This window comes from Lissotriton helveticus, chromosome 10, assembly GCF_964261635.1.
Source record: "Lissotriton helveticus chromosome 10, aLisHel1.1, whole genome shotgun sequence".
NCBI lineage: Eukaryota > Metazoa > Chordata > Amphibia > Caudata > Salamandridae > Lissotriton > Lissotriton helveticus.
In genome coordinates, this window is record NC_136071.1 from 989,044,758 (window position 1) to 989,069,221 (window position 24,464).

Consider the following 24,464-nt stretch of genomic DNA (forward strand, 5'->3'; position numbering starts at 1 on the left):
TACAGTTCAGGATGTCTGTCTCGCTCAGTTGCCTTGTTGGCCTGACATGTCAAAGCTTATGCGTACAGCTCCTTCACTGGATCTATTGTAATTAGCAAAACCCATAGTGTCAGATCAGTGGAGCGTACAATAATGTTATGTTTGAGCAACAAATGAAGTTCTTTTTTGACAGCCTCTTTGTAACTGAAACACAACTAGTCTGTGTCTTTGAGCAAAAGGATGAACATCCTTATGTATGTGCAAGTTTACTTTCAATGTGTTGAGTTTTCCTAACACAGGAAATAATGAGGGAAATCGACTTCGTTTTATGATGAACATTCATATTATAGTTCACTGGTATCAGTCCCATATCAGGACCTGGGTTGAAACTTGGCAAATAGCACTTGAAGCTATTCCTTGAAGTACATGAATAGGTGCTTCTACCACAGTTTTCATGTTTCGACGTGGCTACAAATATACCTGGACTCTTTAAGGGCGTTGAGGCAGCCCACGTGTATACTTTAGTCTTTGACTTCATAAGTTGGGGTAACGGAAAAAAATCTTGATACTTTTCCCCAGGTGTATATATATCGATCAACATCCATTTATCTTTAGAGTGATCTTCGGACAGTGTTTAAATGTTTGTGATGCTTTTTCATGGCGACTTTTCTTCACTTTGGATTTTTCCTCATATTTGACTAGTCTCACATATGCATGCCTTTTTGAAGTAAATCTCAACATTGAACAATGGTCATTGTCACTTTCACTGGAAACTGATACTGAGGAAATCTGTCGATGATTTAGACAAGTCAAACTTGTTTGGTGTCTGCCTCATGTGTTGTGACCGCTTGGACTTGTGGGAGCACGTCTAACTCCTGAAGTAGCGTTCTGTTGGCCATTTTGTCTTTAGGCTGTGGCATACTTACTTTTTTCATTGCCTTGCAAGTAGTCATGAAATGGTGTGCTTTACCACAGCCAATGCATATCTGTCCAATGGCAGGGCATTTACCTTTGTGTGGAAATGGCAGTCCACATCTTTAAGACGTCTTCTTTTTTTGTGAAGACATCGCCTTGTGTCCCTTGGCTTTGTACTTTGGCTTCCGGCCTCCATGTTAGTTGCTTATCAGCACGCACTACGGCGCGGGCAGCCTTGATGACTTGTTCTAGGCTCAGAAGTTCTTTCACCATTCAACATCTAAAGGAATCTGACAGACATCCTTCAATTACTCTGAGGCGGGTAGCGTCCTCATCACTAAATTAATTAATCTTAGTGTTTCACCAGAACGTTCAGTCTCTCATCAGTCATTGATGGTTTCACCTGGTCTCTGGCGTTCTTGGCTGAATATATACCTTTCATAATCCACAATTGGCATTGGATTAAGTATGACATTTAAGCCCGTTTTGATTTGATCGAACTTCACTTCACCGTCTTGTGGTTTCTTTGTCATGGCTTTCACTCCATCTTTCATATTCTTCAAATATGCTATAATCTTTTAATTATGTTTTTCATCTATTGCATCTATGAAATCTTCAATTCTCTATCCATGCAGTCCATCTATTGCCAAACTCATCTCTTCAACCCTTACGTCACAGGACTACGTTGGAGTGTGAGAATCAAAATGGGTTCCAGCAATATGATTGAAACATTAATACAAGAGTGTCTGCATTTTTCATGGCTCCGTGCTTCTGGCATTGAAAGTTGTGAATGGAAACAGACATCCATGTGCTGGAGTGGTGCCTATGTAGGCACCATGCACGTCACTTCCGGCGTTGACTGTGCCGAGGCGGAGCCGTTCAGCACCACCCAAGTGTGCAGGGGTACTGCTTAATAATTACCAGATCCAGTCTGATGCCTGTGGATTTTTTTTAAGGTAAGGAATCTGTGACTAGATAGTCACCTTCCATAAGGTTTTATCTGGTAGTAAGTTACTTGTTCATTATTACTTTCATAACTTTAGTGCATAAAATATTAGTCTGAAATATTCAAAAATATTCCAGATTCAAATTATCTGTTAAAATGTCAGCTCTTAGATAATGGACATTCTTCACTGTTGTTTGTCGGCACATCATCCATAGCGCCACTATACCCCAGGGTAACCGCTGTGCTCTACTAATCCAATTCCCATAACATAACATTACTTGTATTTCACATTTTTAGGTCTTGTTAAGCAGCGCTTGCGCAGTCTATACGAAAGATGCTCTGGTCAGGATGTAGGCATTAAGCAACACCCATCTTTCTAATTGACTCCTTTAACTGTCCTTTGTAAATGGCTGCTTTTCATTGGGTAATATAGTCACTAGTACTGCCTTTTTTCTTTTGTAACCTCCCATGAGGACTGCCCCTCTTACATGTGATGTTACTACTCATGTTATTTATTACTGTCTGAGCACTCTTTCCTTTAGGGTCAGGAACTCCCTACTACCCATGCTTTCTCACTCTCCTCCTAATTATAAACAGCTGCTCTTGATATTTGCTAATTCTTGCTTCCCCTCCTTGGCTACAGCTCCACTCCCTCACCCCTCCCTGCGTGCCTGCCCCAAGCTCCTCTCTGAGGTCTATTTTTTAGGTCTCGCGCTGAGCCAGCGCATGCACTGCTCCGAGACATTTAGTATCTGGGTTTTCAAAGTGCTGCCTGGTGGCCTAGCACTTGCGTTCACGCAAGCGTGAAAGGGCGCAGCCGCCATCTGCCTACCTTCCAGCGCGATCACTAACTTTTTCGGGCTCATTAAGCCTTGCATGCCTCAATGAGCTTTCACTTTTGTGCTAGTCACTTTCATGTTCCACTACTTTCATGCTTGTGTTCATTTTCCTCTACTTTTGTGCTTGTCACTTTCATTTTCCTCTTGTATCCCAGTGGATTGTAGTGATGTGTTCCTGTTTTGTTTACTTCACGCGCAACGTTTATGTCCCGTTTCATCATTCTTCACCGCCGCCAAGCTCTCTTGTTAACTTTGAGCCCCGTGGTGGTGTTTGTGTTCGTTTACTTTGATTCAATGTATTTTATTAATTAACAATAAATACAAGGGAGAGCCGATTCAAAGAACTCCGCTCACGGCCTCCACTTGACTGCATAATAAGGCTCAATTTACAGAGCCTCAGAGCAGATGACCCAAGTGCAAGAAGCAGGAGCACGCCATACATTCTTATTAAGGGCAGCAGTGGTATTTCTGAGCTTCCCTCTGAGGTCGGGGAGGCACAGACAGGGATGTGCAGACGGAATTGTGCAGTCTTGCTCTCCTGTTACCCACATTATCACATGACCTGATGATGTTAACCAATTCAGCAGATATTGGTGTTCCTTTTACCCGCTGGAGTTGCCGAGGCGCTGCTCTTTTTCCATTCTCTCTAACTTTCACTTCTGCAGTACTATGCCACTCACTTGCAGCGCTACGGTTCCCCTTCTTGTCCCTTGAGTCTAGTCTCTGATCCTCGCTGCAGTAGGGTAGTGTCTGTCTTTTAGAGACGCCTGCCCTAGCTCACTATTGCGGTGGACGACCCTGCCTACTGCTGCAGGGCGGTGCTTGCCCCCTCCTGCAGCAGTTTCACGTGTTTCCTAATTTACCGTCTCTTTCTAGTCTCCCATCTGCTGCTTTCGATATCCTTCTCTCCTGCATTCCGCCAGCACCCTCTGACCCAATATTTCCTTCTCTATCCCGACGTCTGCTCTGTTCGCACCCCTTTGACTCTCACTACACACATGGGCAGTGCACATACGGGGTGTAACGTGCTAGTTAAAGGCAGGGGTCCTCGGCTTTCCCCTTTCATTGCTCTGAGGCTTGGGCTGTGAATACCGATGCAAGCAACACGGTTTGTCAGTGAGGGGTAAAAAGTAACGGAGGGTGGGGGGAAAGTGCATTTAGAGGTGATCACTGGAAGCCTTCATTCCATGGAGGTCCGGGCTATGAGGGAGAATACGAAATCACATATAGATCATCTCCGCATCCCTCAACTCGTGATTTACTTCAGTGTACGCCACTAGGAGATTAAGCTCATTGTCAAGCCTATCAGTTTCCGCTACACCTTTTTTAACGATACCAGCTTGTGACTAATAAATAGATTTTTGCTTTCACAAAGCCAGGTATCATTTTAGATTCACTTTTCTAAACACCCCTGAGCCTACCTACACTCACTCCAACTCACATAGCACTCACAAATATTTAAGGTGCTCCAGCGTAGTCGCTAGTCGTAGCACGCCCCGTCCCGCAGCGGAACGGGAAGACCCCGATGATGAAGCATGACACCAAGGGCTCTTTTGGTGTTTGAGGGGTATTTTAACAAACACTGTGTATGCCAACAATATCTGGACTCACAGTTAACTACTTGAGGTTGGACCTTTTTGATTATCTGAACCATTTACTGGAGGAGGGTGCGTCCACCTTGGTGCTGATCAGCACCATCTCTTCAATCCCTAATTTTGATTTTTGTTGGTTACTTCAGTGTACACCTTGCCATCTCTCTGTATTGCTGCCCATCACACCAGGCAAGTGGTTTTAACTGTCAGCAAAATACATTAATTTAAGTGCTGTGACAGTGTTCTGTGTCGTACCTAATTCTCAATTCACTTAAAACAGCTCAATAAATCAAGCCACGAGCTTCACTGATCAATGTGTGACCTGCTCGTTACAGTAATATAAGCCACCATAATTGAGTGACTAATTAACATTGGACCTTCGACTAAAGTTTAAAGCCGCCACGCTCTGACCTCCTGAGCGGGTGCTTATCCCACGGAGCTAGCACAAGTATTTTGTCTTTGCCTCCAGAAAACAAACACTTGCTGGTCTTTCCTCGTATCGTATTTCCTTTCTTGAACGTTGCATCATTTCATTTTCAGTCCAACATGAATCTGCCAGCTCCCTGTGAAGAGCTACAAGCAGGAACTGATGTGACCTTGCAACCCGTTTAGTAAAACATTGACCTGTACAGCTGCAAACTCCAAAGGTCCAACTTCTTACATGTTTGAGGGTTCCTTGAACTTCGAATCAACTCAGAATTTGGGCAAGCAAAGATTTCACATGGGCTGCTGCGTCACGGTTACCACCTCTGTGTAGATATTAAAAGCGAATTGTGTCCGTTTAATAGTTCTGGTAGCCTTTATGCATGTCTGGTGGCAGTGATTATATTTCGAAGTAACAAAAAAGGTCGTGGAGTGAGGCAAGCTGGTAAGTAAGCTCTTCCCCTGGAAATTATGAAGTGTCCGCTTTTGTGTCTAGACGCTGCCAGTCACAGTGGCTGGTGGCGGCAAAGGTGGGGTTGGAGTGTTCTTGGATAATCATATATTCATATGATTATCATTATAAAAATGGTTGCCTATCGTTTAGTGGGTTTTTTCCGGACTTATGCCACCATTTACCTCTTTTTCCATCTAATACTACGTTTCTCGTTCCAATACACACGCAAAATACAACACTCAGAAGTAACCTTGGAATACCAAGGAACTAAAAAGGGAGAGGCTGATTGTGGGAAAGACAGAAAGTGGTCCAAGTCAATGGGATGTCTGGAGCACCTCGGCATTTGTACTGGCCGCCTGAAAGCAGTGAGGCATACCATATGGATCTGAAGCTGGTTCTAGTCCAAGTTCAGGGAGCCAATGGATGTTATGGAATGTCATATCGTAGTATACTTTCATGGCTGTTTATAACTTTTAAATGCACATGTATTGTGAATAACCAATTGCTGTCAAGCGCCTCGTGAGAAGTGTCCTATCCTGAGTGCAGTACAGGGCACCATCAACCATGTTGTTTCGAGCCTGCAAGGCCACCTGAAGCCCATACTTAGCCCCCACTTCCAAAGTATTTTGGCTGCAAGTATTGCAGCCCCATGCTTGTGCTGAGGCCAGGCTTTACCGCGCTCTGTTACTGCACTTCCTGTTGCCAAGTCCCATTCCTGCAACCTGGTGCCTGTCTCAAAACCAGTCACATCGCAGGGTCAGACATGTCAGCTACATGCCTTTTATTTCTCAAGCGATGGGCTGAGAAAAATCTTCTTCCTTGAGTTGTGGTAGACTCATACACAACTGGCAATCTCTGCATAACTTATGCAGCACTAAGTCCCTCACACCAGTGTAGAGCACAACTGGATCTCAGACTCTGCTGGTGCATGGCAGATTTTGAGTGCTCGAGGTAGTCTACCTCTATCTGCAACACAAGTTCAATGGCATAGACATTGTCTCAAGTTCTAGGATTATAGTCCTTATTTCGTCAAAGGAAGAAAGCTGAGTATTCTGCCTCTGGACTTCACCTTCCTCTACACCACTTTGCAGACCGGAGTGGGATTGAACTCCTTAGGCCTCTACCCCACTATTAAATTCAACTGCTGCCCACCAGTAATCGTGGCCTGGTCATGAGGGCAGAAGCCACAATTGTCAAAGGAGTACCACCTTGGCATGACCCCCTATTGCCCAAGAGAGCCTGTCACTCTGTTGCTGAATAACGTACTAGAGTGATTAAGAGCGGAGCCAGGAGCCTTGTGAGACAGGCCTGCTGCACTAGCAAACAAACCCCAGCTTTCTGAGCAATACACCGCACTATGGACATTGGACACTACGCTGTCAGCTCTATTATGTACTCTTCTACCTTGCTCCACTGGCCACCAAGGGGAGATATTGCGTTTTATAATAGCTAGTGATTAATCGAAGCATGCCAGCAGCTTCTCTGTCCTAGAGTGATTAACTATATCCAGCACATAAGGATGCTTAGTAACCCTTTCTAGTGATAACAACACTATCCATTTACGTGATAACCCAGCAGCTTCACTTGGCCAATAATCTTAACATACTTGCTTAACCTTTTCATTAGGCAACAGCATCATGGGGACGAAGTCCACCTTCATAAATCACTGATGCACCTCTTGCTTATGTCGATAACTGTGAGTAGGTGCACCTAGTGTCACCAATAGCACTTCTTACTGTTTCAAAGCCCAAAGTGCCAAGGCTAATCAGAAATATGCCACAAAGCATACCGGAGCAAAAATACATTGTCATATGAATGCACAGAAACTAGATACCATAGATGATCAGCGAATTGCATTTTAAATGAAAATGCCTTATTACAACTCACATTTTAAATGGCCAGTATGAGACCATCCTATCATTTCTTCTGGGCCCTATCTACATTAATGGCGAAGATGAATTCAAAGGAAGTACTTTGAAGGGATACACCCACAGCATGATCACGTGTTTATATGCAGAAGTATCAAAATCGCATCACAGATGGGCACTAATCTAAAGTCTAAAGAGAAGGAAATATCCCCATAAATATCAGCTGAAAAAATGTTAATGGTCGGGTGATGGGTTTAGAATTAAGACAGGAAGAAATGGCGCTCAAGCAGGTATGCAAAGGAGTACAAGATGTGAACAATAAATATGGTGCTGCCAGGTCAGGGGAAAACAAACCCAAACAAAGAAATTCGCTCCCTGGTGTGGCGGGCAAGACAGACCCAATTCTCGCCCGCCACACCAGGGAGCTAGGGTCTCCCCACCACTCTGACGTACACGTCCGCCCATTGTGTTTTCTGATGACCCCGAAAACACTGGGGAAGAGTGACACTCCACCTTCTCCTTCTGAAGTTACAGTTGCGGAACCCGTTCAAATACCCGGATGGAATTATTACCGGTACTGCGATTATCGCACTAGAGATTGTTTTTTCTACAGCCCTGAAGAGTCACAAGTTTATTACTTTGTGACTAAACACTTGTAGGCTGTTTTTTTCTTTCTGTATTCAACCTAAGAAAATTGATATAAAAAAATATTCATAAAAATACTCCTGATGTCGACCATAATGATTTCTGCACATAAAGCACTTTGAATAGTGGTTTTGACACTATAACCAATACTCCAAACTTGTGCACAGGACTTGGTTCTAATAAGCTGAAAACATTTTTTTATTTTATTTACAGTGGTAATTATATGATGTTAACTAACCTCCAGAGGAAATTAAAATAATGCACTAGTTAATGATGTATGATTGGTATTGAGAAATATCAGCATTTAGAAAAACCATTATAGCTTTATCATCAGCAGAGTAGTCCTACAAGTGGCAGCTTGGGAGGGGATTTGGGCCATTAAGGGACTGATTCATCCTTTTACCTACTTACTGCTCCAAAAGAAGCAATGTCTGGCAAACACTCATTGATTTCTGAATAATAAGTGTTAAAACGTTAAGATAACCATGTTGCTCCTGCTTACATTTCACATGCTTTACTTAATCTTGCATTCTCTATGAGTGTTTTTTCCAGGATGTTACCTTTTTTTTCTTTTAATCAGGCCGCATATTACTCTTGCCTGCCTCATATCCTAATTCCCATTTTCTGGTTCTCCAGCTCCGCCAGGTTCTACAAATGGCAATAGCACTATGCAAATATGATCAATTCACTGCAAGTAAAAAAACAAAAGTAAAAAGCATTGTCATTTTCTATGCCAAGAGCTCTAACTTTCATAGATGCGAGACTGATTGCATTGAACATGCTTGTTTAATTTAGGCACTGATATGATATTTCTGGGTATTGTGAGTTTCATACCCAGAGATCTCAGGTTTCCGATTTAATGTATGAGAAGGTCATCCGTGCAGTTATTTTCTTTTCATTCTGGTACGTTTATCTCTGAACGTATAAGGAAATAAAATGGACTAGGAGTAAAAGAAGGTCTAGTAAAAACATAGATTGGATAAGCTACACGTTCTTGGAACTGTGAGCTTTTCATTTTTCCTGTTTTATCTCACCCTTAGCCCATGTTTGTTACTAGAAACAAGCGTTTCGAATTCCCCAGAACATTTTGGCTCAGTAAAAGGCGTGATGTGCATCAGTCAATGTATGACCACTACTGTAGACAATAACGCAGATAACCTGGTGCACAATTATGCATAGGGAAATTTCTAAATAGAATGTTGGTCTCCCAATCTGAAGATAAACCGTTTTATTAAAGACACATTTATTTTTCTCATTTTACCAAAAGTATGTTTTAATATCATGGAGTAACATTTTAATGTTTAACTTTTTGTTTTCAATCAGATTATTGACAAGGAAATTAACCCTTTCGTTGAAGCATGGGAAGAACAGGGACAGTTCCCAGCACACTCTTTATTCAAAATCCTTGGCAAGGCTGGTTTCCTTGGAGTCAGCAAGCCAACAGGTAGGAAAACCTTCATTCTTAATGTGTTTAACCAATTACTTAACACTGCATTTGAACACAAATCGATCTGTCTTTGGGAAGCTAGTTTATGGGGTTCATAGTGTGTGAGGATACTGATTTTGGACAGATAAGAATGACTAGTTAAGTTTACATGCCTGAGTTTATGCTGCTTTAAATCTGAGTTAAAGATTTTATAAACAAAAAACTTAACTAATTTGACGCAAACAATCATTTATGGCATCTGTCTAAAGCTATTTGCAAAACCATCTGCAAACCTCTTAAGTTAACACAAAATAAAATAATTCTTTGGCCCGTAGAATCCTCTGGGCATTTGAAAATATCCCTTTAAGCCCCATGTATATAGCTGATTATGCTTGCGTGAAATAAGCACACCTACATAAGAAAATGAGTTATTAATTACGAAGGATGTGGGTTATTCGCAAGCAATGAGTCCACAACCTTTCCTCAGCTGAGAATCAGGTACCCAGTTTTACAACTTGACTCTCTCAGGGGAGTGAGGAAGAGCAGTCTATGGCTGATTCTGGGATGTGGTGTGGGCTAGTATCGCAGTCTATAGGCATGCAACAACACCCAAAAAATCATTGTCCAGTATGTGCTGTTACTTATAACAAGGAAAAAGTATTTTATTTGACACACACTAGTAAATACTTCTTTTGCACCCTTGCACAACCGTCTCCCTCGGGCACATTAACATCGAGACAGCTTTCTGGTGGCTATAACATTTGCCTGGAGGGTCAATTAGCTTCAGGCCTGATCATCCAAGTCTGCATACCCAAACATTTACCCAAACAAGCTTGTACTGCAAATTAGATCTTCCTTTCTGCCGAAAATAATCACTCCCTTTCATGTAGACCAGTCCATCACCCTGCCTACTTTTTACGCTGTGCCTCATCCCTCTAAAGAAGATTAGCGACAACACTGTCTGGACTCAAAAAGAACATTGTTGTTGTATCTTGACTGCACAAAAGAGTTCCGGGTGGACAACCAACTCTTCGTTGTTTGTCTGAGTGAAGAAAGCAAATGCAGTGCAGAAACTGGCTATCTTCCGATAGATTTTGCTCTGCATTAAAACCTGCTACTCACTGGCCAAGTAGAAACCCCCTGAGGGTTTGCGTGCTCATTCCACCAGAGCCAAGGCTGCGACATCTGCATTATCACAAGGAGTCCCAGTCTTGGATATCTGTGAGTGAGCAACATGGGCTTCCTTGCACATGTTCACAAAACACTACTGCCTAGAAAGGTTTGTCGGGATGGGCACTTGGCCCATTTGGCCCTGTTGGATTTTTGGGTGTAAAATTGTTTCGCAGACACACAGTCAGGGAGGTACTGCTTGCGTATCTATTCTAAGGTAAGGAATCTGTGTCTAGAAGTTTGTCAGATGGACAAGTTACTTACCTTTGATGAGACTTTATCGAGCTGCAGATTCCATGTTAACCCACCCATCCCCCTTGCACTGCGAACGGATTTCTAGATACAGGGATTTCCCCTTTCTGTGCCTTAGTTTTCCACACCTGTTGACAGTGCTCTTCATGGCTCCGCCCTCCTGGCGTAGAAAGCGTGAATAGTAACTGAAGTCAGCGTGCTGGGATGGCACCTATATAGTTACTACATACGTCCCATTCGACGCGGACCACGCCACGCAGAGCCTATGGACGCCACTTTCCGGCATGTAGTAGTACTGCTCACTAAAAATCTCCTGGATCCAGTCTGATGCTTGGGGATAATTCTAAGGTAAGGAATCTGTGGCTAGTTAATATGAATAAGATAAGGTGTTCGTGAAGGTAAGTAACTTGTCCTTTAAGAGGGGATGGAAAGTTCCAGAAAGTAGACACTTCTTTCCAGACCTGTATTGACACATCACTCCACCCCATCCCAACCCTCCTGCACCACATCTTAGGACATTTTTCAAATGGTGGCTTGAAGTGGTCTGTTGAAAGTCCTCACAGAAAGCCTATAACCATGCCCATAACTGCCTGGTCCCGTTCCTCAAAAACATCAAATCCTGTGGTTGGCCCCAGAGGTCCGTTTGCCCTCCGTGGCTTGACTTTGCATGAGCCCTCACAGGCCTGGTGCAGTGAGACTCCTCAGCACATTCCAGTTTTACCCTCAGTCCTGCCTGTACCAGTGCCAGGCCTAATCCTAATGTCATCAGTGATGTCACTGACCGTGTCATGAATGATATAATATATGGCGTCATCAGCAGTGCATTGTGGGCGTGCGAGTTCCAGTTAGCTCATCTAACTTTAGCAGCCGAATTTCTCTGCTTTTTTACGAGTGAAATGTCCAACTAACTGTAACACCCCTGACACCTGTAGTTTTTTCCGTGAATTTCTGAGGTTTTTTTTAAATGCTAGTTTCTAACCATAACGTCCCTGAAACCTATAGTTTTTTTTCAGTGGATTTCTAAGGTTTTTTAAATGCTAATTTCTAACTATAACGTCCCTGAAACCTATCATTTCCAAGGTTTTTTTAAGGGCACTCTTCCTTTCTCCACCACTATGCAAACTCGCCTCTTGGTGTGTTCTAAGTTGGGGAATTAAGTTCCCTTGAATACTGAGGGTCCCTGGGGGCCAAATAGCCCACCAGGTACCTCCAGTAAGCCCCACACAGCTGGATTGCTGAGTGGTACGAGGCCATGCCCCCTTTTTACACCGCTCTGCAAACGGGCCTCCTGGGGCACTGCTACTTGGGGGATGAAGTCCACTTCAGTCCTGAGGTCCTCAGGACACAAGGGAACTTCATCACTCCACCAGCAGTGCGCCAAGAGGTGCGTTTGCAGAGTGGTGTAAAAAGGGGCGTGGCCTCGTACCACCTCTCAGCAATCCCACTGTGTGGGGCTTACTGGAGGTTCCTGGTGGCCTAGTTGGCACCCAGGGACCCTCACTAGCAACAGGGAATTAATCCCCCAACGCACCAGGAGGCATGTTTGTAGAGTCATGCAGGGAGGGGGTGGGGCCTCCGGAGAATTGCCAGTTTCTTTTTTTTTTTTTTAAGTAATTTTTTTATTTTATGGAAGGTGGGGCGAGTAACCTTAACTTTGTCTTGACATTCCTCATGTGTATGCCTTTCAAGCATATGCGTAACTGCTCGCTGTGTCTTTCTTGTGATTGTCAGCTCATTGTGTGAGTGAACTGTAGATGCTTTCAGTGTATCTGCCCTACACCAACTTTTTTCCTGACAAAATGGAGGAATTTGACGGTTTTGTTGCACGACTCTTTTCCACACTTGGTAATCAATCACTTTACCAGTGTTCTTTGATCCCCCTTGAACAAGAACGAGAGGCTTCATTGCTTTGAACTCAAAGGGGCCTTAAGGTTTACACAGATCATACCAAGGACCATTTAGTTACCGATGATTTTTTTTTGGGGGGTGGTGTTTTCCAGTACAAATTAAGACCTGCAGAAGACCCTTTTGAGTTCTCTGCATTAAGATCTACTCTCACTGGCCAAAAAGCATCCCCCAAACACCTCGAAGAGTCACGGCACTACAGACAAGGCCACTACCACTGAGCTGGAGCAATGGGTGCCTGTGCTTGATATCTGCCAGACTGCGATGTGGGCATTGGTGCATTTGTCTGTAAAGCCAAATCCTGCTGGAAGGATGCTTTGCCCGTACAGTTCTGCAGAACTTTTGTCTGAGCCCACTCCATAGACCCTCCACCATTGGGAGGTATTGGTCTGATATCAATGCGAAGGTGATGAATCTGGTTAGAAGTAGCCATCAGAAGAACAAGTTACTTATCTTTAGTAAAGCTCTTTCTGCTGGATACTCTACCGGCAGCACTACCCTCCCATCTGCCCATTTTGTGCAGAGTCCTCTTAGTTCCAAGTTAGTATTTAGCACAGTGATACCCACAATTGTTCACGCTTCACATCTGAGTGTGCTGGAAAGGAAAAGGCAAGAAACGGACATCAGAGTATGGGTGCCACACACATGTGGCTCCCTTGAGTCCCTTCTGAGGCGGTATGGAGTCAATGTGGAGGTGAACCCTTCCATCTCCCGGTGCGCAGAACACTGCTACATATTTGCCAGTATCCATTCTGCTGCTTGGGTGTTATTGTAAGATGAGGAATCTGCGGTTACATAGAGTATCCCCTAGAAAGAGTGTTTTACACCTACTAAAATCTTTGAGGTTACTAGGGTCATGAACAGATATGGTTTTACCTTGTGAGTGATTACAGAAAAAATATAGGGATGAACAACACAATCTTTTCTTTCTCAGTTTTACAAAGTATCTTGAGGTTAAAAATTCTTTCTTGCCATCACTATGAAAGTTACATTCTGAAATACCTAAAAGGTTATACAGACAAGAAATGAAGTTCTTCAAATTCAAATCTTCGATCACTATGCTGGTTTCCATCTTCCTTGAATGACTGCTATCACCCCCACTGCACGGATGTGCTACGGTCTAGTACTTAGCCAGCCCATAGAGTGTCCGCCACAGACTTTTCATCACCGTGGGAGAGAGTATGTAGATAATGATCACTTTAATTTGTAGCAGCAACTTTTTTTTTTATACAATGAATATTCTGCCTCGCAGTGTTATTTTTTTTTACTGATGTTTTTATTTTTTACTTTACCATCTTCCAGCCTCTTTAGTTTGCTTGACAGGTCTGGACCATCGACACAACACTTTTTCCATTGCAACTTGTTATGTATACCCTGCAGCGTTTTGTTAGTGGTGCCCATTTGATACAGTATTTTATTCAACGAGGGATTGGTTAAGATTCAGTTGGAGAAAGATTTAGTTTATATACTTTTGGACTTGGCCTCGCTAGGATTAGCACAATCTTTAGATGGGGGATACTTTCTGGAGAAATTGAGAGCAGCCAATGTCCTCTCCTTCCCAATGATGAAGAATTATACTATTATCAGTGTAATAGAAACAGGGTAGGCAGGAAAGAATATGAGATATGTTGGAAGAGGCAGCCTCATATTAAACCTGAACATCACATCAGTTCTAAGTGACTTTCCTTAATACATTTTTATATATAACATTGTATGAAAATGACAGTAGAGCTCACACTTCATATGAATGTAATACTTCAGTCACAAAACAGCAGAAATGCCGATCCACAAAGTAACATTAGACAGAAATGCTTCAAAAACTCCTACCATGTAGAACTTGGAGAAAGGCTGCTCAACAGCAAGTGCAGTTGTAAATATGCGCCCTGTAAGTATCTACCTTACCAAAGCGAAATGAGTCCCAGCAGCAATCTTCCAAGGACTCTAAGCAACACCGCCCAGAAGCTGTTAAATTGTAATGCCTTGAACAGGCATCGACAGTTGTGTTTCTCTGATATGTGTACATGATCGAGAGAGAACATTTGAGAATTATTAGAATGAAAATCCTCATGTTAATTACAGCTTTTAAAGGATTCTGAATGCTCAAAATGTTCATACTATTTAAATGCGACGAGGAGTGAGTGGTAAGCTTAAAGAATAAAAACATAAGTTTTACATAGCGCTTCAAACCACACTTGTGTTTATAATCCTTGTAAACAGCACGTTGCTGTTCCAAGTGTAAAGGTCCTTCTTTCATGACCTTGGCAGGATTATGAAAGTTTGAATCCCAGCAGTGCTGACGCAAAGTCCTCACCTGAAGACCAGGGCACGTTTCACCGACGCGCATTCCACTCACGGTCCATTCGACCAGCTGTGCTCGGCGTTTTTCAGCCTATGAAATTGATCGTTGCATGTGTTGATGGAGCGAGATAGAGAATAACTTTTTATTCCAACTCGTGAAGTTATACTTCCATAAAATAATCCTATTAATGATTTGTGATGTATTTGTACTAAATCAACTTAGATTAAACTTTTACACGTGGGAAAACTAACACATGTGCTCATAAATGTGCAAATCTGTTGCATCTTTTTGTTCGTGAAAAATAATAAATTAATTTTGTCGTTCTGTCATGTCATAACTAACTGCAGCTGAATTTAAAAAGTGGCATGTGCTTATTTTGCTTTCCTTGTCTATGTGATGTCATTCTACTCTCTAAAGGTGCATAAAGAATTTTGTGGAAAAATGAAGACTGGTAGATATAAAATGCTGCTTTATTTGTTTGCTTTGTGCTAGGTAATATTATACTAACGGGTGGGTTAAATAATTAGCAAACAAAGGGTGGAAACAGAATGAATAATATTTCTTTCATTAATTATTTTCTTGTGTTTGTTTTATACATTAGAAATTAAGTTGACTGCTTTGGGCCTAGTTCACTCGAGTTTACTAAAAAGATGAATTTAATTTCTGCACGAAGCCTGAGATGTCCTTTCTAAAGTTTTCCATCGAAGTAACATTTGTTGAACTGCGATGAGGCTCTGACATTATTCTGGTCGGACGTGGCCAAGGCCAGGAACCGGCAGGAAGAACATTTGAAAACTTGGCATCCGAGGAAGTGAAATGAAACTAGTGAAAAACTATGGCAAAATTGTTGCAAGCAAAGGAAGCCTCGGATCACGTACAGTAGAGACAATGGAGTCTAAGAAAGTGACGGAACTGATGTTTTGAAATTATGGGGTGACATGTCACTTGTCACTCATGAGCCAATGGGACATCGACTTTTGCGGAAAGTTTTACTTTTACTTAGATTAGCTTAGCGCAGAAAGGTATAAAGATCCATGCCCCGTGGATGGGTCATGCTGTTGCTTTCTAACCTTTGGATGAGGGTGTCGTGCTGTCGGACTTTGCTTGGAGCACGTAAGAAACCCAAAAGACTTTACTTTATTTCCATTTATTTAGCTTATTTAGGGACTTGGGTTCTAGAAAATGCTTAACTTATAATTCTTTGCAAATAATCTGAATTCTATATGATGCTTACAAATATGCTTATGACAATTCTAATAAAATGTTTAAATAAAACTATATTCTTATAATTCAAATAAATAGCTAATAAAATCTTACTTTTGAAAACAAGCTGGTCTTGTCATTTCGGGAGTGCAGGTTATCATTAGTTAGATGCCATCGCCAATGGTGGCCAATTAAATAGTTAGGATTTGTTTAAGTAGTGTTGTTTATTTACCGCATATATATATAAATGTATATAAGTTGTATATTAGTTTAATTAGGCCACATGATTCAGTTGGTCAAAATATGTCAGGTTTTGTTAATGGGTCCGTGTTTTTAAGTAGTGATTTTTAGAGTGTGTGGTGAAGTTAGGTAGCGTAATTTATGACATATTTCCTATAGGCCGCTGGATCAATTCTTCTGGTAGCAGATTTTGATGGTTACTAAGATAATCAATGTATTATGGTATGAAAATAGGATCAATGTTTAAAACATGTTGAGTTTGTTTCTCGTGCTATATGTGAGTTGTACCGGTACAGATAGTGTGATGAGAAGGTAGTCACACAGTACATTTGATCTGTTTCAGTGTAGTGTATCGCCGTGTATCACTAGTGTTGTGGCCGTGCAACACATGTTAGGGCTAGGTGTGAATGTTGTATAGTGAGGATTATCTAAGAAATTTAAACAGCATGAGTATAGGGACAATGTGCCCGTTCTAAAACTCACTGTGATAAGAGTAATAGTATATATTCGAGCTTGAATGAAGGATAGGATAATGTCGGTACAGGATTATCTATAAACAGGTGAAAGTCCTGTACGGATAACGTCGTTTATTTTATTAACGGTGCATGATATCTATAAACAGGTGAGAGCCCTGTACGGATTTCATGTGTGTTTGATTTTAGGGTCTTTCCGTTTGAAAGTGCGTGAATGTTTTGTAATTGTGTTTGTGTCGAACTTTCGAATTAAGTCACTTAATTGTGCATTCTAGAGGGAAAACGAGTTCATTAATTACTTGCTTGAAGGGTAGAGTAAGAGTTGCTCTACTGGCAATTGAAAATTATTCTATGAGAATAGGGCTGACTATTCCAAGCTGAGAATACTTGTATGAATGTAATTCTATCACTTATTAGAGAAACAGACAGATGAGTCTTTCTTGTCGTTGTTAAAATTTAATTTTCACCGAAAAAGCGTTCCTAAAATGGCGCTGTGAAAAGATTTTGTGAAGGAGGGGTGAGCGCTGGGAGTGAGACGCTAGAAACCGCAGCTGCTGTGTACGTCACAGAGCCGCGCTGTGATTGGGTGACATACGTTACGAGCTGTGTTCTGATTGGCTCTTGAATCTCAGACGAGCTAATAGCTGATTGGCTCTTCAGTAAAATTCATATTCTGTTGGGTGAGCAAAATAGTGACGTAGCTCAATCCTAATTGGCTTGTTGGTGTGTTTCGTGCACAGATTGGCTGACTTTGCGGAACATCCCGGAAATATTTTACGAACAATTTTATTAATTAAATTTGACTTTTAAAAATGAGTTATCATTTTAAACATGTTGAGAAAAAGCCTACGTTATTTCAGAAACTTAAAAATTTTATTTCACCGGACAAGAAAATAGAAACGCGAGGTGGTAAATTACTTCATAAATATAAAACACCTGCAGCGTATATGGAAGGTGAATATGGTTATCATACTGTTTTGTGGTTTGATATTTGGAAACACTACACAAAAGATGATGGTGTTTTAACTTGGCCGGACGATGGTTCTTTTAATGTAAAGGTTTTAAGAAATTTAAGAGAAAAGATGAATGCTCTTGTACCAAAGCCGAGACCTACTCAATTTGAAGCTTTAGTTGAATGGGAGGATGAAATGTTTCATCTACAAAGAGAAGCGAGTGGTATTAAAAGACCTCCTAAAATACCAAGCTATAGAAGAGAAACTCATGAAGATAGAATGCGAATGTGGAGACAGGGAAGCATGAGCGATGGACTTTATTTAATTAGAGAAATGGTTTTAGGATCTCCTAGTGAAAAAAGAACTGAAAAGAAAAATAATGCTCTATTAGAAAGTGAGACTGAAGATGCAGTTTTAGAAGAAATTTTCACTTCTAATAAAAGAAATGAGCCTTTGAGACCTCCGCAATCATGGTCTACTCCGATGATTTCTACAGAAACTACACCGAGTGCACCTCCGATTAGTGAATCTTCTAAATTATATCCAAATAATTCTGAATCTTTTGAAACCCCAGAGAAATTAGGACAAATGCTGATGTCTGTATTGGAGGTAAACATTTTTCGCTAATTCCAAGAGAAAGGGAAGCTCCAAAAAACTATATGAGGGAAGTTAAAAATGAAGAAGTTGAAAATTCTTCTGAATATTTCCGATCAAAAGAAGAATTAATTCGACAAATGACAAAAAGCATGGAAGCTGTGACAGTTCCAGTAACGATTGGTCCTGTTCAGCCTGTTTTTGAACGAAATGAAATTAACAAAACAGGTTTAACTATTTCTCTAAATGCTGAAATTCAAAGGGTTGCTGAAAAACTTTACTCAGATATATCTGAAGTTAATTCGGGAAAAACAAGAATGCCTGAACTGACTTTTAATGAAGGTTCTTTTTCCAAAACACCGATGGGTGCAGAATCTGATGCTGAATCTTCTGATGCTAGAAAACAAAATTCTAAACTTGATGTTGCAAAATTAAAAGCTAATCTGGAGGAATTAATTATTGGTACAATTGGTCCTGACAGTTTAAAATGTTATCGTGATGATGAACTCCTGTTCATCTGCAAGAGTATTCAGTGGAAAACAAAAAATAAATACGATCAATTGGAAGAACTGGCAGCAGAACTTGAAATTGATTTGAACAGGCAAAAGAATTTTGGAAAACATTATAGATTAGATTTTTCAGAAAAGGATATTGAACACTTGAATTCTATGGGAAGAATAATGCATATAAAAGAATTGTTTACATCAAAAAATTGGGAGAGTTGAGTAAGTGGAGAGTTAAATGGACAAGAAACAAGGAAGATGAGAAATTAGAAAAATTGTCAAAACAGTTTCCAATGAGAGAGATTGCAGGTGGAGGGTATGTCCATGTCCCTTGGTCAAGACAAGACATTCTGTTGTTTACAAATGACTTTCCTAGATTAAGAGAGAAACCTGTCGAGTGGTATCGTCAGGTAGACAGATTTATAAAAGTCTCAAAAGTTCTGTGGATTGATCTGGATGGATTCTTTGACATTGTTGTTCCATCAGATCTTTGGACAGAATGTAAAATTTCTATAAGTTGGCCAAAAGAGGAACCTGAACGAATTAAAGAAACAGGTGCTCCAGCTCCAATAGTAATGGATTTTTATGAAAGAGTGATTTTATGGTTAAAACAAAAAATTCCACCAAAAGAGGTTGATTGGGTCAAAATAGATAGAACTAATCAAGAACCGAAAGAATCAGTTCATTCATTTTATGAGAGGTTACAGTTAGTTTTTAAACAATACAGTGGCTATGAGAAGCTGGATGAAAAGGATATGAGTCATTTCATCTATAGATTTGTTTATGGTCTCAGACCAGAGGTTGGAGAAATGATCAGAAATAACATTGTAGGTTGGCAATCACTTTCAGTTGATGACATTTTAAGAAAAGCTAAATACTGCAGTGATGAGTTAGAAGTGAAACAGAAAAAGCTTAAGGAGAAAGCAATGTGGGCTCAAGTGAAAGTGGTCGAGCAACAAATTGCTAGTCTTGGAAATAAAAATACTAATTTTGTTCAAACTCAAAATTCAAATCAGGGTCAAGGAAAATTTAAATGTAATATTAACAGAAAATGTAATCCTAAAGTTGAAGAATTAAAACAGAAATTACCTTGTTTTAATTGTGGAGAAATTGGACATTGGAGAGACGAGTGTAAGAAACCACCTAGAAATTTAAAGAGTCCATTGTTAAATCCACAGATGCAGAGTGATGTTGATCTGCAGCGACCGCTACAGTCGCAACAAAATCTAAATGATTTGAGTCTTCAGCGACAGCTGCAAAACCAATTGAATCACCAGCAAAATCAAATACCGTAACCTCCTTTCCCTAATTGTGGGGGAAGCCAAAAATATAATCCAAATGTGGGATTTCAAGGAGATGATCAGGTAATAAGAAACCATAGGCAAATTGTGCAAAATGCTTCTGGACAGTTTTTGTTAACTGAACAACAAGAAAGTGATTCTGATGATTATTTCTGACGGTGCCCGAGAGAGGGGGAAGAGTGTGTTATTGGAGCCACTCTTGAGGTTGACCAGTCCGGTCCATTTGTAAATGGGAAAGTTAATGATGTAGACATCACTTTCTTAGTGGACACTGGTGCTACCCGTTCTACTGTTAGATCAGTGGAAATTGAAAACCTACCTCTCTCTGGGGAAACCATCCAAGTAGTCGGTGTAAGTAATCAGCAAATCAGAACGGATCTAACTGATCCAGTACCAGTTGAAATTGGAAATTTCAAAGACAAACACAGATTTGTGGTTTGTAACAGCAGTCCTGTGAATTTGTTGGGGAGGGATATATTGTGCAAAATGAATTGCAGAATATCTTGTTCTCCTGAGGGAGTTGAGCTACAAACAATGGAGGAAGATGGTTTGTATCGAATGACTATGATGTTGGTAGAAACAGAAGAATCAAAATTGTTTCCTGCTTTTGAAAAAGATAATTTACCAGAAGAGCTTAAAGAAACAGTAAAAGCTGAAATTTGGGATTTGACTGGAAATGAGATGGGTCTGGTGAAACATGTCGATCCAGTCAAAATATCTTTAAAGCAGGGAATAGAATTTCCAAATATCCCTCAGTATAAGATGAAAGCAGAGACAGTTGAAGGAGTTATTCCTGTGATTGAAAAATTCATTAAACAAGGTGTTTTAAAAGAAATTGAGAGTAGTCCTTGTAATTCACCGATTATGGGAATCAAGAAATCAAATGGAACATATAGGATTGTTCAGGATTTGAGGAAAATTAATCAGATTGTTATTCCATGCTGTCCTGTGGTTCCAAATCCTGCAGTTATTTTGTACCAGATTCCACATGATGCAGAATGGTATACTGTTATTGATCTCTGCAATGCGTTCTTTACTGTACCATTACATCCTGAGAGTCAAGAAATTTTCGCTTTCAGATTCCAGAGTAGGACCCTCGCATGGTGTAGAATTCCTCAAGGGTATACAGAGAGTCCTTCTATCTTTAATGAGCTGTTAAAAAGATCTTTGGAAAATCTAGATTTACCTGGCAGATCAACGTTGGTGCAGTATATTGACGATTTGTTGATAGCTGCTAAAACGAGAGAAAATTGTGTGACAGACACAATTATACTGTTAAATCATCTAGCAGATGAGGGACACAAGGTGTCTCCAGCTAAGTTGCAGTTTTGTAAATAGGAGGTAAAATATCTGGGTCACAGAATTGCAAAGGGAAAGAGACAAGTGACAGTTGAGAGAATTAAAATGATTCAAGCAATGCAACCTCCAAGAACACAAAGACAAGTCAGAATGTTTCTGGGAATGGTTGGTTACTGTCGACAATGGATAAGTGGATTTTCTGTAATTGCGAAACCGCTACAGAGATTGACAAAATCGGATGTAAAAGACCCAATTGTTTTAAATGAAGCTGAATTTGAGTCTTTTGAAAATCTAAAAAGAAGCTTGTGTGAAGCTCCAGCTTTAGGCATGCCAAATTATGAAAAAGGATTTGAATTATATTGCAGTGAGAGAGAGGGATGTGCTTTGTCTGTGTTAATACAAAGACATGGGAATTTAAAGAAGCCCATTGCATATTTCTCTGCAGTTCTTGATCCAGTTGCTAAAGCTTTACCAGGTTGTTTAAAAGCAGTTGCTGCGACAAGTATCCGTCTTGAACAAAGTGAAGGAATCATAATGGGATTTCCTGTGAAAGTTTTCGTTCCTCATTCAGTTGAAATATTACTGACAAGAGGTAAAGCTCAGCATTTAACTAGCAGTAGGTTGACTAAATATGAGAAAATTATTCTGGGAGCAGATAATGTTTCTATTGCAAGATGCGTGAATCTTGATCCTTCCACATTGTTACCTGATTCTGAAATTATTGACGAAAATGATGTGGAACATGAGTGCTTGGATGTTATGGAATATTGCACCAAGCCTAGGCAGGACATTAAAGATGTTCCTTTGCCTGAATCAGATTTTGTTTACTTTGTAGATGGTTCTTGTTTGAGGTCAGAAGGAGGTATTTTAAAAGCAGCCTATTCAGTTTGTACAGTTGCTGATGTTGAAGAAGCATCATGTCTTGAAGGAATTCGTTCAGCACAGGTGGCTGAATTAATTGCTTTCATTCGTGCCTGCGAAATTTCAAACGATTTGAGAGTTACCATAATAACTGACAGCCAGTATGGGTACGGAGTTGTGCATGATTATGGACAGCTTTGGTCTCAGAGGGGCTATTTAACTTCAGCAGGGTCCCCAATTAAAAATGCAGTGTTTATTAAAAGATTAATTGACGCAATACAGTTACCTAAAGAAATTGCTGTAGTTAAGTGTGCAGCACATACTAAAGGTGTAGATTTTATCTCTAAAGGCAATGCTTATGCAGACGAAACTGCAAAGTATTGTGCCAAAAATTGTCGTGCATACAATCTGGGAAAAAAGCAAAGAATGTGATTCAAATTCATTGATGCTAACATCAGTAGTGGAAACATGGCAGGAAATCAGGGATTTGCAAAATGAAGCAGATGATGAGGAAAAAGATTCGTGGTTAAGAGCAGAATGTAGACCACGTGATGAGGATGGAGTATGGACTTATAAAGATGGCAGAGTAGTTTTACCAAATTGTTTGATTGCTGACATGGCCAGATTATATCATGGTCCTGGCCATATTGGAAGAGATTCCATGATCAGACTTTTTAAAGAAACTTGGTTTAATACCAAATTTAGAACTATTGCTGAATCTTTTTGTCAGAGGTGTTTATCTTGCCAGCAAATGAACCCAAACAGAAAGTCAATAGTGGGTACAGGAATTATAGGTCGAGAAGGTGGTCCTTTCACCAGATTGCAAATGGATTTCATTGAGATGCCCTTACACAACTGTTTGAAATATGTTCTTGTGATTGTTTGTTTATTTTCAAGATGGGTAGAAGCTTTTCCTACTCGACATTGTGATTCAATTACAGTTGCAAAACTGTTACTTAGAGAAATCATTCCAAGTTACGGTTTTCCTGTCACTATTGAAAGTGATGGAGGGAGCCATTTTGATAACAAACTTATGAAGTTAATTTGTGAAGCATTAAATATTGAGCAGAAAATATACTGTGCATACAGACCAGAGGCATCTGGAGTTGTTGAGCAAATTAATGGAACAATTAAGAACAGGATTGGAAAAATGTGTCTAGATACAGGTGTAAAGTGGACTGATGCTCTTCCACTAGTTCTAATGTCATTAAGGAGTACACCTGATAAGAAGACAGGTCTGAGTCCTCATGAGATTTTAATGGGCAGGGTCATGAGGCAAGCTTTTGTTCCAGTTGGCAAATTGTTGAGCATTAATGACAGTGCTATTTTGGAATATTGCAAGAGACTGTCTGACGTAGTGACTTCTGTGTCTAATCAGGTGGGAACTGAAGCACAATCTGATGAAAAAGTACAGACTCATGATTTGAAACCTGGAGATTGGGTCAGGACAAAAGTTCATCGAAGAAGAAATTGTTTGGTCCCTAGGTGGCAGAAGCCTAGGCAGATAATTCTAGTCACTACAAATGCAGTAAAATGTAAAGGATTGAAGAGGTGGATACATCCAAGCCACACTATTCCAATTCCTACTCCTGAAAACTCTGATGAAGAGAGTGTTTCTACAGATGATTCTGATTCCGAAATAGAAGGTGAAAGAAATCCAGATTCTGAAGATCGACAGAGAGGTCGACATCTGGAAGATCTGCAAGTGAATAAAGACTTGAATAAAGAAGATTTGGGAATCATCGAAATAGACTCTGAAAGTGATGAAGATCTGATTAAAAGAAATTCAGCAGAAGAGTCTGTCAAGAAAGTGAATGGAGTAGAGACTATTGAAAAATTTGAAGAAAGAGAAGCTGAATCAATTGAAATTTCTGACCAGGAGAATATTGAAAAGCAGAGGATAAGCTCTGGAAGAAGGAACAAGAAACCAGAAACTGGGAAGTTGAAGGTAATTGAAGAGGAAGGAGAACGAATTACCAAGTACCAGTGATGGAAGACAGAGTATAGTTCCTAACGGAGTGAAACTGCCGAGTAGAAAAGGTCCTGTGTCAAGAATCGAAATTTCTGACAGTGATTCTGGAGAAAGTGATGTGAATGATGAAGATGGAAAAGTAAAGAAAAGATCTTGGAAGTCAGAAACAAATGTTTCAGAACCGAAAAGAAAGATCTTGAAAAAAGGTGATTTGTGGCCAAGCTGAAGTGGAAAATTGAGAGTCAGGCTAATTAAAAATTCTAAGGAGCAAGTGGATGAAATCACTAGTCAAAAGGAGCCTGAAAAGAAAGCTGAGAAAGGGAGGAAAATAGAAGTAGTTTCTAGAAAAACT

General features: G+C 40.5%; 1 protein-coding gene across 1 annotated transcript in view; it reads left to right on the forward strand.

Moving 5' to 3' along the window:
• The window catches only part of LOC144784705 (putative acyl-CoA dehydrogenase 6), a 683,661-nt gene that overhangs the window by 110,382 nt on the left and 548,815 nt on the right, over nt 1-24,464 (forward strand). The window contains exon 2 of the mRNA XM_078663658.1: nt 8,985-9,105. Within this exon, the coding sequence (XP_078519784.1) occupies nt 8,985-9,105 (121 nt within the window). The remainder of the gene's footprint in view (nt 1-8,984; nt 9,106-24,464) is intronic.